Consider the following 13,822-nt stretch of genomic DNA (forward strand, 5'->3'; position numbering starts at 1 on the left):
CGTACTGAAAAAAGACATCGGAATCGAAACGAAACGGATAACCCAAGCGCCTCGCGCAACAAGTGAACGGGAACCGGTCTGTATGTGGGATCCGAACCCTCGGGCGGGAGCACCACCACGCTTCCCAAGCGGCGCACTTATCCAGTGCGCCACCAGGCCGGCCCACAGTCCTTGTTTTTTACCTCATTTGTTCTTGGAAAGTACACCACATTCATTTATTTATTTATTTTGACTGGTAAGGAGGATCCCAACCCTTGGCAAGGTGTGGTCTGCACCATGCTCAGCCAGTGAGCGCACCGGCCATACCTATATAGGATCTGAACCCACGACCTCGGTGCTCCCAGCGCTGCACTCTCCTGAGTGAGCCACGGGGCTGGCCCTAAACTAATTTATTTTTAATTTTCCATTCTTTACTTATTTTAAAGAGCTCTGGGATGAATATCCTTGTAGCAGTATTTTTGTGCAGAATGTAGGTATAGTGGCAAAGAACACAACTCTGGAGTCAGACTGCCTGGGTTCAAATCCTGGTTTTGCTACTTACTTACTAGTTATGTGACCTTGCATAGTTACTTAATCTCTTTGTTTCAGTTTCCTTATCTCAGAAATGGAGATGATAATAGAATCTACCTCATAGGGTTGTTGTGAGGATTAAATTACTTAATATATGAACATGATGAGAACAGTGCCAGGTACATAGTAAGTGCTCAATAAATGCTAGCTATTATTATTATATTATCAGTATAAAATTCTTAGACGTGAAGTTAATTAGGATATTTGTGATCAGTATATCTTCAGGAATGTTATTATGGATTATTTTGTTTTAAGACAAAAACTCTACTGTTAATTATTGAAAATGTACAATGAGATTTTATATTTTTAGAGTTTCTTTCATAAAGACATAATCATTGTAAGAAAATGGTTCTGTATGCCTTGTGGTTGCAATTAGTATTGTATTCTTTATCCCAAACAAAGCAGTTCAAATAACAGCAAGTATACAGGTGAACAGAGTTGTTGCTCTTCTTTATTGAGGAAAAAACTTAGATTTGTCCTAATTTATATAGTAGAAAACTTAAATTTGTCCAAAGTTTTATAGTAGCATTTAAAAAGAGAATCTTCTGTTTTAACATGTTGAAGCATCTGAAATTGCCCATATTCAACCATTTTAACCTACAAAAGTGGCAGTTTTGGATGCTTCACACTATTATTTAGTCACTTTCCTCGTCTCTTTTTTGTTTTGTTTTACTTATTCCTTTTTCTACATGGCCATGGACCTTTCTCTCCTTAAATGTAGTATTCTTTCCCAGCACTTATAAATTGGTGAGCCTGCTACTAGTTTTAGGCTTGATGCTTGGAACTGACAGAGGAGGCAAGTTACATGTGTCAGACCCTGTGACGCTCCCCCTAGTGGGGCTGGTCTTGTGTAGGAACCCCCACAGTTGCCATCTCACTAACATTAATCCCCAATGTCTTGGCAATTGAGTGTGTTGAAGGAATGACCTTCAAAAAATTTATGGTGGTTTTTCATACCTTGAATTGTGATTTAATTTACTTTGAATGACTTATTTTATCATTTCATGATTGAACATTCTGATGAGTCAATAATTCACAAGCTTGCTGTTCTATTTTCAAATATTATTTATTTCCAGATGTTACTTATTCCCTAAGATGTATTTTTAAATTGCAACAACAGTATGGGAAAATGCATACCTTACCTGGATCTACCTCATTAAGAAATATTACCAGAATTATTGAGAATAGTATTGCTGTTTTTGAGAATGAAATGTCTTAACTGTAAAAAAAAAAAAAAGGGCATTTGATTTTTCAGGGCATAAAGCAAAAGTGTAGACATTTTCATGTTCATATACACTAACCCTAATTAAGATCAATTTTAAGAATACTGAGAAGATTCTTAAAAATCTTGTTTTGAAAATCACTTTCTACAAATCAAGAACTGTTGCTTTGGTTTAGTGGAGTTCAGGGAATAACTTTATTAATGTCTACAAATTTATTTTAATGGGCCTTGAAATCATGGCCATTAATTCCATTTTTTAAAAAAATAAATGTCTCGGGCCGACCTGGTGGCGCACTGCTACAGTGCGCCGCTTGAGAGCGCGGCAGCGCTCCCGCCGAGGGTTCGGATCCCACATACAGACCGGTTCCCGCTCATTGGCTGAGCGAGGTGCGGGCGCAGCACCGAGGGTTGCGATCCCGTTGCCGGTCCCGGTCCAGTACGGGCGCGACACTGAGGGTTGCGATCCGTTGCCGGACACGAAAAAAGACAAAAAGGAAAAAAAATAAATAAATAAATAAAAATAAAAAAAATAAATAAATGTCTCTAAGCTTTGGGTGATGTTAGAAAACAAATAAAAATTTATTATCACTTCTTTGTGAGAGCTAAATAATCATCCAAGTAAGACTATTCTAATTATAAATGCGAGCAGTGGCAACTCTGGTAGTTTTTAATAGAAGATTAAATAAATAAATGTCTCTAAGCTTTGGGTGATGTTAGAAAACAAATAAAAATTTATTATCACCTCTTTGTGAGAGCTAAATAATCATCCAAGTAAGACTATTCTAATTATAAATGCGAGCAGTGGCAACTCTGGTAGTTTTTAATAGAAGATTATTGAATGTTCAGGTTAATAATTGGGGTTTCTCAGCAGGATAAGGTTTTTATAATAGGACTTTTTTAGCAATTAAAGTAGAGTGAAGTTTTTTGTTTGGCCTTTTTCTTTCTTTTACTTGTAGCCAGATTTTTTAAAAATCATTGACTCAAATCCTTAAATGCCAGCTTGAACTGATATCTTGTGTGCTTTTTTACTCGCCTCATTCTTGTCCTTTCTAACAGTGTTTTGTGACTAATTCTTTGTGAGGGAATGTCTGGGCAAAGCTTTTGGGCCTTGAGTGAAAATAACTAGACTAAATGCATGAGTCACAGCTGACCTAAAAATAATCCCCAGGAAATGATCTGTTCCCAGTTTTCTCCTCTATAAACTAGTCACTACTGTTTCTTTAAAAACTGAGAGAAAATACAAAGATAAATATACTTTTAGTCACTATCAGAAAATTCATAAGAAAAATGAACCCTGGAATTTTATCTTCGTAGAGATCTTTCCACTTTGTATTTGACTTTGATGTTGTCTTTTGAACCTTAAATTTGCTTGAAGTTCAAATGAGATACAGGTAATATTTTAAAAATTTAAACCTGTATACTTTACTACCCAGCTAATATTCTTTGCTTACTTTCCTCTGCTTTTTTCATACCTTTTTATTCTCCAGAACTGCCTAAAGTTACAGAAGGTGCGTAACACCTTTTCTTATTCTATTCCATATGTTTTTATTACTTGCCATTGTTATGTACTGCTAACTGCATATTTTATGAAATTGTATACAGGAACAAGTTTATTATTACAAAATCCATTTAGTAATAAAATTAATGATAGTATTTATTATTGGCTTCCAAAGTATTGTTTCATGGGAGAGAAAATATTTCTGAAGCAGTTATTATGATCATTTAAAATATTTGTTTACTTTAAGTGTCTACTTGTATGAGGAGCTGTGCAGAATGATTTGGGCATTCCCTGCCCCCTAGTGGCTCATAAGCAGTCACACATGACAGTTTAACATTTCTGCATGTACTAAAACGGATTCATTCAAAGGACAGGGAGCTGAGTAAAACATCTCTATAGAACTTATATTTATATATTGTAATCTTTTATTGCCTGTCCCAAAAGTTTTAGTCCTCTCCTTTTTTTTCTGGGCTGTGATCTAAATCTGCCTAATTTATTATCCTTCATAAGAGTAAATCCGTTGTGACTTTGAATTCTATTTTTGTTCTGGGACAAATGAACATATTTCAAGTCATGCTTAATGTAAATATTCATTTTCATATAAAATAATGAATATTAAGAGCATCCTGAGTTTTTTATTTAAGTCATGTCCCATTAAGTCTATGGAAATCAGTAACTTTAATTTAGTGTGGTAAAATAACCTTTTAGGGGTTAAAAATGGTTTCTTTTATTATGCCTCTCCTAACCTCAAGCTTTATGTAAAGTGTACACATGCCAAGTGCATTCTCTCAAAAAAAAACAAAAAAAGAACTGAAGCATTTATCCAGAAAGCCCTTCAGATTTGGCCTCTTGGTCTTGTTATGAATCATGGAGACCTATAAATTTTTGTGATTTCAAACAGCCATGATGTTGTTGCTCTTAGTGAGAAAACTTCTGTAGCTCATCTTTAGAAATTTTATTGATGCATGTAGCATTTTTTTAAAACAAAGAAATGGAAAATTCAGTTAATATTTTCAGTGTCCAAAATAAATTGTGGATTATAGATGCATTTTTCATTTCAATTAAAAGTTATTTGAAAAAATATGCATATAACAAAGATGAAAGAACAATAATAACAAAAGAAAAGTGTTACCTGGGGGAAAAAAGGAAAGCAAATTTTTTTCATGTGTACTGAATTTGTTATCACTGTTTTGTCAGAGCAACAGCTACGTCAGGTATGGAAAAAAGGTTCAGTTTGTTTCCGTGTGTTTTTGTGCTTTTTTTTGTATTTTAATTTAATTGTGTTTTGGTAAGTTGTGACTAAAGCCTGTTTAGCACTTATAAGTCAGCGAATTAGACTGCATGCTTTTTTATTCGTTTTTTAATAGGACTTTATTTCATTAACATGTAATATTTTATAAAAATGAAGGGTTTTTCCCCATATATTTTGAATCATTTTTCCAATTTTTCAGCCACTAAATGTGACCTGTGCTTGTAACTGATCTTACCTAGCTATTAGTACCATATTATAGTCCTTCCCACTTTTTGACTATTTTATTTTGATTTTTTTTACCCTCTTTAAGAATCTGTTCCAAGTGGAGAAAATCAGAGTGTGACAGGAGGTGATGAAGAAGCGGTAGATGAATACCAAGAGTTAAATGCAAGAGAAGAGCAGGATATTGAAATAATGATGGAAGGCTGTGAATATGCAATCTCTAATGCTGAGGCCTTTGCAGAAAAGTTGTCCAGAGAACTACAGGTGCTAGATGGGGTAAGTTTTTCTTATAATCTATGAATAAGTGATGTGTAGTGGATTGAGAACACTGGTGATGTTCATATTTTTACTGCCTCAGCACTTAAGCCTTTAGAGTGTGATTATTGCTGTCTTTACAAGCACATTACCCTCCATCATCAATCTTTCACTGTTCTCATTCAAAAGATAGAACCATTCCTATTAAGCTATGAAGGCAGTTGGCTGAGGCTCTGGATTTGGGGAGGTTCTTGATATGAAGTGATGGAAGTAAAAAGTAGGCAATCAGAAACCATCTTAGGAGTTTATTTCCCTGGCCTCTAAAACACCTCAGTATAGTTCATTGCCAAAGAACAGCATTTTTGTGGTTTGAAAAAGAATAGATACAAATTAAAAAGAGAGAAATGAATCATTTACTAATGAGCAGAAAAAGTGTGGTGAAAACAGGAGAGCCAGGAAAAAAAGATCTTTGACTTCTCCACTAAAATATATTAGAATAGAGCTTTTTAGGGCCGAGCCCATGGCGCACTCGGGAGAGTGCGGCGCTGGGAGCAAAGCGATGCTCCTGCCGCACGTTCGGATCCTATATAGGGATGGCCGGTGCACTCACTGGCTGAGCGCGGTGTGGGCGACACCGCACCAAGGGTTGCGATCCCCTTACCGGTCACGAAAAAGACAAAAAAAAAAAAAAAGAATAGAGCTTTTTAATTGTATGCACATTTTTTTAGTCTGTAATCTAAATGCACAGCACCATTTATTTGAGAATAGTCTAAAACAAATCATTTAGGGTTTTTTTGTTTGTTTTTAAGAAAAGGTAAGCATTTAAGAAATACCTAGAAGAATAAAGAATATTTTAAAGACTTGAAATTTTGGTGTTTTGTACATGAAGGGTATAGAAGTCATGGGGTCTAACCCAGGCCCAGGGATATTGCATTTGTAGTCCAAGCTTACAAGTTTACCAAACTCACTGGAAGCAAAGCCTAGAAGAGTTTTCAATATGTTAAAATAGAAATTATCCTGGGTGGGTTCAAACCCAAGCTCTGTTACTTAGGAGATGTCAGTAGGTTCTGAGCACTGCTGAGCCTTATAGTTGGGTTGCACTTACAGTTGAATTATTGGGACTACTATAGAAAAAAATGTGTGTGAAATCACAGCATCAACTGTACGGTGATATTCTTTTAATTCCTTGTCTAAGTTTTCCATCATACCGTGTTTCTTGCCTTCTTAATGTGGCTTAGTGGTTTATGTTTTCTTTTCTAATTAATATTGCATATATGTTCCAAGTCATTATATTGCTCTGTAGTTTAATTTGGATTTAGCAGTTTCCTTATTTCAGGGAATTCAGAATCAATAGTCAGAATCACTTAGCAAACAGTGATAAGGCAATGATGGTTTGTTACTGCTTTCCCTAGAAAAAAAAGTTACAAATTGAAAGAGGAGAGAAAAAAGATGATAAAGGAGTTCTTTTGGTCATATGCTCTTCTGCATCCTGATAGTGCTAATCATACTACAGTTATAAATTAGTTCCATGTATCCTTGAAAGACTGGTATACTGCTGCTACGGTCTACACTCAAATATTACATAGGTGATTATGCTTTAATTTAGGGTTTCACATATACGTGTACTTCAGAAAGTTCATTGAAAATAGGATTAAAGGTAATATGAATCCTTCCATGAACTTTTTGATGTACCCTAGAAGATGTTAAGACATATAGAAAATTTCTGTAGCTGGTAGAATTGGAAGAAATGTTAGAGATGACATGGCCTAGTGCCTCTAAATTTACAGAAATGAGAATGTGCCATTACTATTGATACACCTGGAGCAGAAGCCTACTTGTACAGTCTAGACATATAGAAAATTTCTGTAGCTGGTAGAATTGGAAGAAATGTTAGAGATGACATGGCCTCGTGCCTCTAAATTTACAGAAATGAGAATGTGCCATTACTATTGATACACCTGGAGCAGAAGCCTACTTGTACAGTCTGCGGAAATATAAAATATTGAAACTTGGCCCCTAACTTTGATATAGAAGCAAGTATACCTTCATGAAATACTGTGTAAAAAGTAGAACATAAACATAAAGTAATAAACTAAAGTATGTAGATGTGTAGTTGTATATCAATTTTTGTTCCTCTACTTTCAAAGAGATTTAGCAACATTTCATCCTTATGCTTTTACACATTTAAATAACATGAAATGTTATTTTTGTATTTAACTTTGTAGGCCAACATCCAGTCAATCATGGCCTCTGAAAAACAAGTGAACATCCTGATGAAGTTGCTCGATGAGGCTCTGAAGGAGGTAGATCAGATCGAATTAAAACTAAGCAGTTATGAGGAAATGCTCCAAAGTGTAAAAGAACAAATGGATCAGATCTCTGAAAGCAACCACCTAATTCATCTTAGTAACACTAATAATGTAAAACTCCTGTCTGAGATAGAGTTCCTTGTGGTAAGTTTGATTACAAATTACCAGCAAAAACAAACAAAAAAAAACTAATGGCAATATGTAAAATCTGTTTGTAAACATTTTCTAATTTCCTTATGAGAGCAGAATTTAAAATAATTCCAAAGACCAAGTGATGGAATAGAGTTGCATCTTACCTGTAAATTTCGCAAAATTACATATGCAAATGTCTGTAAAATTGCATATATTTCAGAACCACATGGACTTGGCCAAAGGTCATATAAAGGCCCTTCAGGAAGGAGATCTTGCTTCTTCTAGAGGCATTGAGGCCTGCACCAATGCTGCTGATGCCCTTTTGCAGTGCATGAATGTAGCTCTTCGACCAGGTATGATCATTGGAGATGATAATATCCAACCAGGAATCTGAGACTAAGCCTGTAAGTTGGTATAAATTTTGACAAATACATGTGACAAGTGGATTAGGGTTACATTTTTAGCTACTCAAACAAGTTTCACATATTTCCCAAAGTATTTCTATTGACACTAAGAACTCTTTTATTTCAGTTCCTCCTGATTGACCATCAGTGACTTGACCCCTATTTTGAACTGTCCACAGAACCAGAGAGCATAAGGTTTATTTAGGCTGTGGTTCTGAAACTTGAGTGTGTACCAGAATCACCTAGAAGGCTTGTTAAAGCACATATTGCCAGGCCTCATCCTCATATTGAGTAGGTCTGGGCTGAGGTACTAGAATCCACATTTCTAATAGTTCTCAGATAATAATACTGAGGCAGGACCACACTTTGAGAACTACTGTGCTATCCTGTTTTCCCTTCTGCTTACCTTTTATGAAGCAAATGAATAAACTGGTGAAACTTTGGGTTCTTCAAAACTTAAATATGGATACTGTTAGAAATACGCTCATTAAACATCAAGGAGATCTTTTTACCCATTAAATCAATCAAGAAATGTCATTCTGATTTTAGGCCATGACATGCTTTTGGCAGTCAAAGAGCAACAGCAGCGTTTCAGTGATTTGAGAGAGCATTTTGCTCGGAGACTGGCCAGTCACCTCAACAATGTTTTTGTTCAGCAGGTAATTTTATTTTATTAAAACTGCCATGTTCCTGTAGCTTATCTATATATTACCTTAAACTTAAATTCCCACAAAAAAATTTAATATGTTTAATTGGGGTTGCACTATATTCCTTCACACATTTATGTGATTTTAAGATTTTGGAATATGTGTATATTTGCTCATAGATGTACTTTGGACCTCAGCTGCCTCCTTAGGTGGATAGTCTAGTTCCTTCCAGCTGAAACTCTCTGGTTCTAGAAATCAAATGAATTACTGTTTATTAATTGCATGTACCATTAAGACATTCTTATAAAAGTAAGTCCAAATTGTTATATGTTTACTGTAGGACCTGTTTTATTTTTCAATATTTTGAGGTGAGAACCAGGACTTGATTCAATGTTTTAAATGTGTCATAGGCTTATATAAGCACGTACATAGAATACATGTGAGAAAATGACAGTAGCTCAACTATAAATTTCAGTTGATTTAATCTTCATATAAACGCTTTGCCTACATTTTTTATATGGAAAGGGATGTTATAACAAAGGATGTTGCAATAGGATTAAGATTAATAATATTGATATTAAAATGCCTTCTATTTTAATATCTGGCATAATAAATTGTTATGTTTTTCATCTCTTTATTCCTTTTATTAAAGTTATTGAGTGAAAAAAAATTGGGGGGAAATTTTGTTCTATCAAGAACTTGTGTCTAAAACATTGGATTCTTACTTTGTTTTCATTTTGCCTTATTCTGAAACAATTATATTTACTATATTTTATTTCCAATTAGTTTACTCAGGCCCTCCTTCAACTCTATAACAGGTCCTACTTTCTTTCGGTTCCTGTGAGTACATCAAATTTGGCTCAAGCTTCTCTGAATTCTGAAACAATTATATTTACTATATTTTATTTCCAATTAGTTTACTCAGGCCCTCCTTCAGCTCTATAACAGGTCCTACTTTCTTTCGGTTCCTGTGAGTACATCAAATTTGGCTCAAGCTTCTCTGATTTTTTTTTTTTTTTAAATAAAGTTTGCTAAACTTAACAACAGCAGAATCTTTATAGATTATAGCTTACTGATTTAAGCTACCCATTAACCATATTTGTAGCAGTTTTTTAATGTCCCATGGCAGAGTTTATTTTGGCCAAAAAGGCATTTAATCTCATTCTGCTTGCCTTTTCTTCTTGTCATTCTTTCCCTCATTCATTTACTCCTTCATTTATTTAGTAATGACTTATTTGCCTGGTTATTGAGATGCATACTAGACACTGACTTGGGAGAAATGAGAGGCTGATCCTGCTCTCAAGCACTTCACAGTCTAGGGAAGGGAAACAGGTATATGCAGGAACGGTAAATGTTGTGAGTGATATTGTAGAAGCATAAGGGAAGACCACCTGACTAAGCATGGGAGGGGGAAATGAGGGAAAACTCCGTCAACATTTCACTTGACCTGCAAAGTGTCGAGAAAGAGGTAAGCGGGCCAGCCCAGTGGTGCACTGGAGAGTGCACCGCTTGGGAGCGCGGCGGCACTCCCACCGAGGGTTCGGATCCCATGTGGAGACCGGTTCCCGCTCACTGGCTGAGCGCAGTGCGGGCGTAATACCGAGGGTTGCGATCCCGTTGCCGGTCCCCGGTACGGGCGCGACACCGAGGGTTGCGATCCCGTTACCGGTCAGTAAAAAAGACAAAAAGGAAAAAAAAAATGACTTCTTAGCTTAAAAAAATGGGAAGAACTTAATTTTGAACTTTTAAAAATAATATATTTACCTTTATAAGAAACTTACTCCTGTCATTTTATTTTTTCTTACTGCTGTAGGCCAGTGAAAACATGCTTGCATTTGGGAATCACTGACTCAGAGCATGCTGTCTATGATGCAGCTTTTAAATTAATACTTCTACATATCTGTACTTTAATGAAACTTGAAATGCATTTTTATGTAATGTACACTTCTTACTGTAATACAATATTAGAGTAATGTTTTTAATAGGTAGCTAGCTTCTTTTGGATCTTTTAACTCTTACAGACTCTGCTTCCACTGAAATTATAGACTCTGACCCATAATTTTTATATTTACTAGAGATTTGTGTATCTAAAAAGATATTCAGCTAGGAGAATCATACCAGTTAAACTAATTAGGATTATGATATTGGAAGCAGACAGTCAAATTAGGCTAATAAATTCAGGAAATATGTCCTTTTAAAAATTCTCCTGTTTTTTTTCTAAAAGATTTGTTTTTGCGAGGATAATTGCTCCCTGCCCTTTTTTTCCCTTTGGTTCTACAGAGAACTCATGATTCTGTATCTTTGCCTTTAGCAACATGAGACTGGTTATGCAAATAACCTATAGGGAAAATGAAAATGAACTAGCATGCTTTGAACTAAAGGTACAACCAGGAAAAAACTGAAGTTGTAAGATTTTTTGCTATTTATAAGTTTGGAAATTTATCTTTCAGCACATGTTTACAGAAATATCGTCTAGTAAAATAAAACCTATGCAGTAGACCACCAATATTCAAATCATTTTACAAAAGTTGTTTTCTTAAGCATGTGTCACATTTTTCTAAACACAGATTGATCTCTGGTTAAAAGCTTAGAAAGAATTATGATTAAGATCCATTTTTGTGATGTTTGTTGGAACTTTGCTCAGATTTTTTTCCTTTAAGAAAACAAAAATGAATAGGCCATAACAGAAGGAAAAGGTTCCCAAATCTTGAAAATTTATTCAAAATTTGACCCAGAGGCATCATTTCTGTTAGAAAGTCAATATAGCAGAGTGCTCAAGAGTGTAGATGCTGTAGCCAAATTTCCTGGGTTTGAAATCCTCCTAGCTGGTTGACCTTGAACAAGTTGATTAACCTCTTCATGCCACCTTAGTTGCTTTATCTAAATAATGGAGGTAATGAAAATATCTGCTTTGTCGGGTTGTTATGAGGATTAATGTGTTTATATATGTTCAGCACTTAGAATAGTGCTTGACTATAGCAAAGCATTCAATGTCAGCTAATTTTATTACAAATTCTAGTAAAATATATACTACTGAAAATTTATATCTCATCAAGTTTTTATAAGATGTATTTCTCAGATTAATTTGGAAAAAATATATTTTTAAATTATGCTAACAATAGAGTTTTGACATTTTTTAAATGAGGAGAAAAGTACTTTGTAAGGTTATTATGAAAATTTGAATTTATATGTATAAAGTATCTAGCAAGGTATAGGACAGTCAATAAATTGTTATTATTACTAATTTATTATTTTTTATAATAAATTTTAAACAATGTCTTTATTGTTAAAATATATAAAGAATAAAATTCTTTACACATTTAGAGTTACTAGATATGATAGTTTCTGTACTACTGACTGAATTAAACAATTTAAATATTTAATTTTCCTATTTTTATTTTGGAACCATTTTCTCTAAAAATTAATCTTTTTGTTAACACTAATAACATTTAATCTACCTCAGTAGTAATGGTTTGAAGGTAATGATGTTATTTATATTAGAAGTGCATTTTTCAGGAGATAGTGATGTTAAAATGCTGTTTTCAAAAGAAAGCTTTGAAAAGTGGTATATGTGAAAGAGCTTTGTAAACTGTAAAATTCTCTACAGATGTTCATAATTAATTCTTCCATTTTCAGAAGAGGAGAAGGTTTTTAATGATCGAAGAGCTTTACTGACACTGAAGTAAATAATATACTTAACATGTAATAGTGTGAGTAAATAGTTGTAGAAGAAGATAATCAATAACTTTGATTCGATTCATTGAGAAAAATTAATGAGGAGGATTATTTTGGATAATGAAAAGAGATCTAACATTGTTATTAATAAAAGACTATTTGTGAAACGTAAGATATAATATCTATCAAATATTCTTCCCCTTTAATCAGTGTAACTAAATACACACAATTTGGAGACATTAGTATTCTTAAAACTATATCTATGTATGTCTAATACATGCGCTCCTGTAGAATCCTGATCATCCTTCTGAAGTGGCAATTAAAAAACATTTCTGTATTGTAGTGTTTACAATTGAACTTTGTCAATGACGGAGATAGAGAATAGTCACGTGGTAATACCTATGTATTTTATTTAATATTATTAATTTTGTTCATGTTTATTATTAGCCTTTACTTCACAGAAAAGATATGGGTGCCCAGACATTCTAAGATATGTAGAATTGTTCCGTTTTCAAACACTGTAGCTCTTAGTCCTTACAATTCTGTTGGAAAATGTGATTGTTTTATATTCAGGGAGCATTCCAGAAAAAAATGTCCACATATCTCCCTTATCCAAAATTCTTGGAGTCAGTTGTGTTTTTAGAATTTTGCAGATTTTAGAAAAATACTACAGTCCATAGACTGTATATTATATAATGGCTCCTGTCAAGCATGTTTCTGCAGTAAGAAATATGAATAGTCATTCTAAACACTATAAATAGCCCCATGTCAGTGCACGTCAAGTTTCACCATCAAAATAGTTTTGGCACCCAGCTTAAACTGAGTTTCCAGAGCTTTTTGGATTTTAGAATTATGGGAAGGGATTGTGGACCTGTATACACAATATATCTTGTATATAACATGTATGATAGCTGGGAACTTCTGTTGCCTCTCTGTTCTGGTTCTCGTTATTTTGAATTTGTTGGTCCAGTTTTGTGAAACTTTTCTGCCTTTTCTAGTTTGGTTTCACAAGTTAACCTAAGTAGTAAGATGAATCTTAGAAGTATATTGGTTGAGGGCCAAGCCTGTGGCACACTCGGGAGAGTGCGGTGCTGGGAGCGCAGCAGCGCTCCCACCATGGGTTCGGATCCTATATAGCAATGACCAGTGCGCTCACTGGCTGAGTGCGGGGCCGCCAGTCTCAAAAAGGACAAAAAAAAAGAAGTATATTGGTTGTTTTGCACAGTTTTATATGTAATTTCTATATAATGGGTGCTTATTTTTCTTTTTATTTCCATTTTAAATTGGGGGTATAACCTCACATGAAGGGAATTTTTCAGCAAACTGATTTAAAAACTTTAATGAAGAGGGGATAATGATGGAGATTTTAGTATTTAGTATTTCTTATACTGTACTGTACCTTTATCTTTCTTACTCTGAGGTATTTCTCAATTACTAGGGAACTCTTTATTCCTCTAGGCCAGGAATTTTTCATTCTGGATGCTCTGTGTTTAAAAGAAATTTTTTTAAAAACTCACAACCAGGGCCGGCCGGGTGGCGCACTGCTACAGTGCGCCGCTCGGGAGCACGGCGGCGCTCCTGCCGAGGGTTCGGATCTCAAATACAGACCGGTTCCCGCTCACCGGCTGAGCGAGGT

At 34.7% G+C, this 13,822-nt stretch overlaps 1 protein-coding gene across 1 annotated transcript in view; it reads left to right on the forward strand.

The window, feature by feature from the left end:
• LOC103590290 (exocyst complex component 1) overlaps positions 1-13,822 on the forward strand; it is a gene marked incomplete at both ends in the record, with an annotated part of 47,601 nt that overhangs the window by 7,839 nt on the left and 25,940 nt on the right. Inside the window, 5 exons of the mRNA XM_008572499.1 lie at positions 3,280-3,300; positions 4,853-5,040; positions 7,245-7,472; positions 7,681-7,813; positions 8,414-8,523. Of these exons, the coding sequence (XP_008570721.1) occupies positions 3,280-3,300; positions 4,853-5,040; positions 7,245-7,472; positions 7,681-7,813; positions 8,414-8,523 (680 nt within the window). The remainder of the gene's footprint in view (positions 1-3,279; positions 3,301-4,852; positions 5,041-7,244; positions 7,473-7,680; positions 7,814-8,413; positions 8,524-13,822) is intronic.

Source organism: Galeopterus variegatus, unplaced genomic scaffold, assembly GCF_000696425.1.
Source record: "Galeopterus variegatus unplaced genomic scaffold, G_variegatus-3.0.2 Scaffold793, whole genome shotgun sequence".
Lineage (NCBI taxonomy): Eukaryota > Metazoa > Chordata > Mammalia > Dermoptera > Cynocephalidae > Galeopterus > Galeopterus variegatus.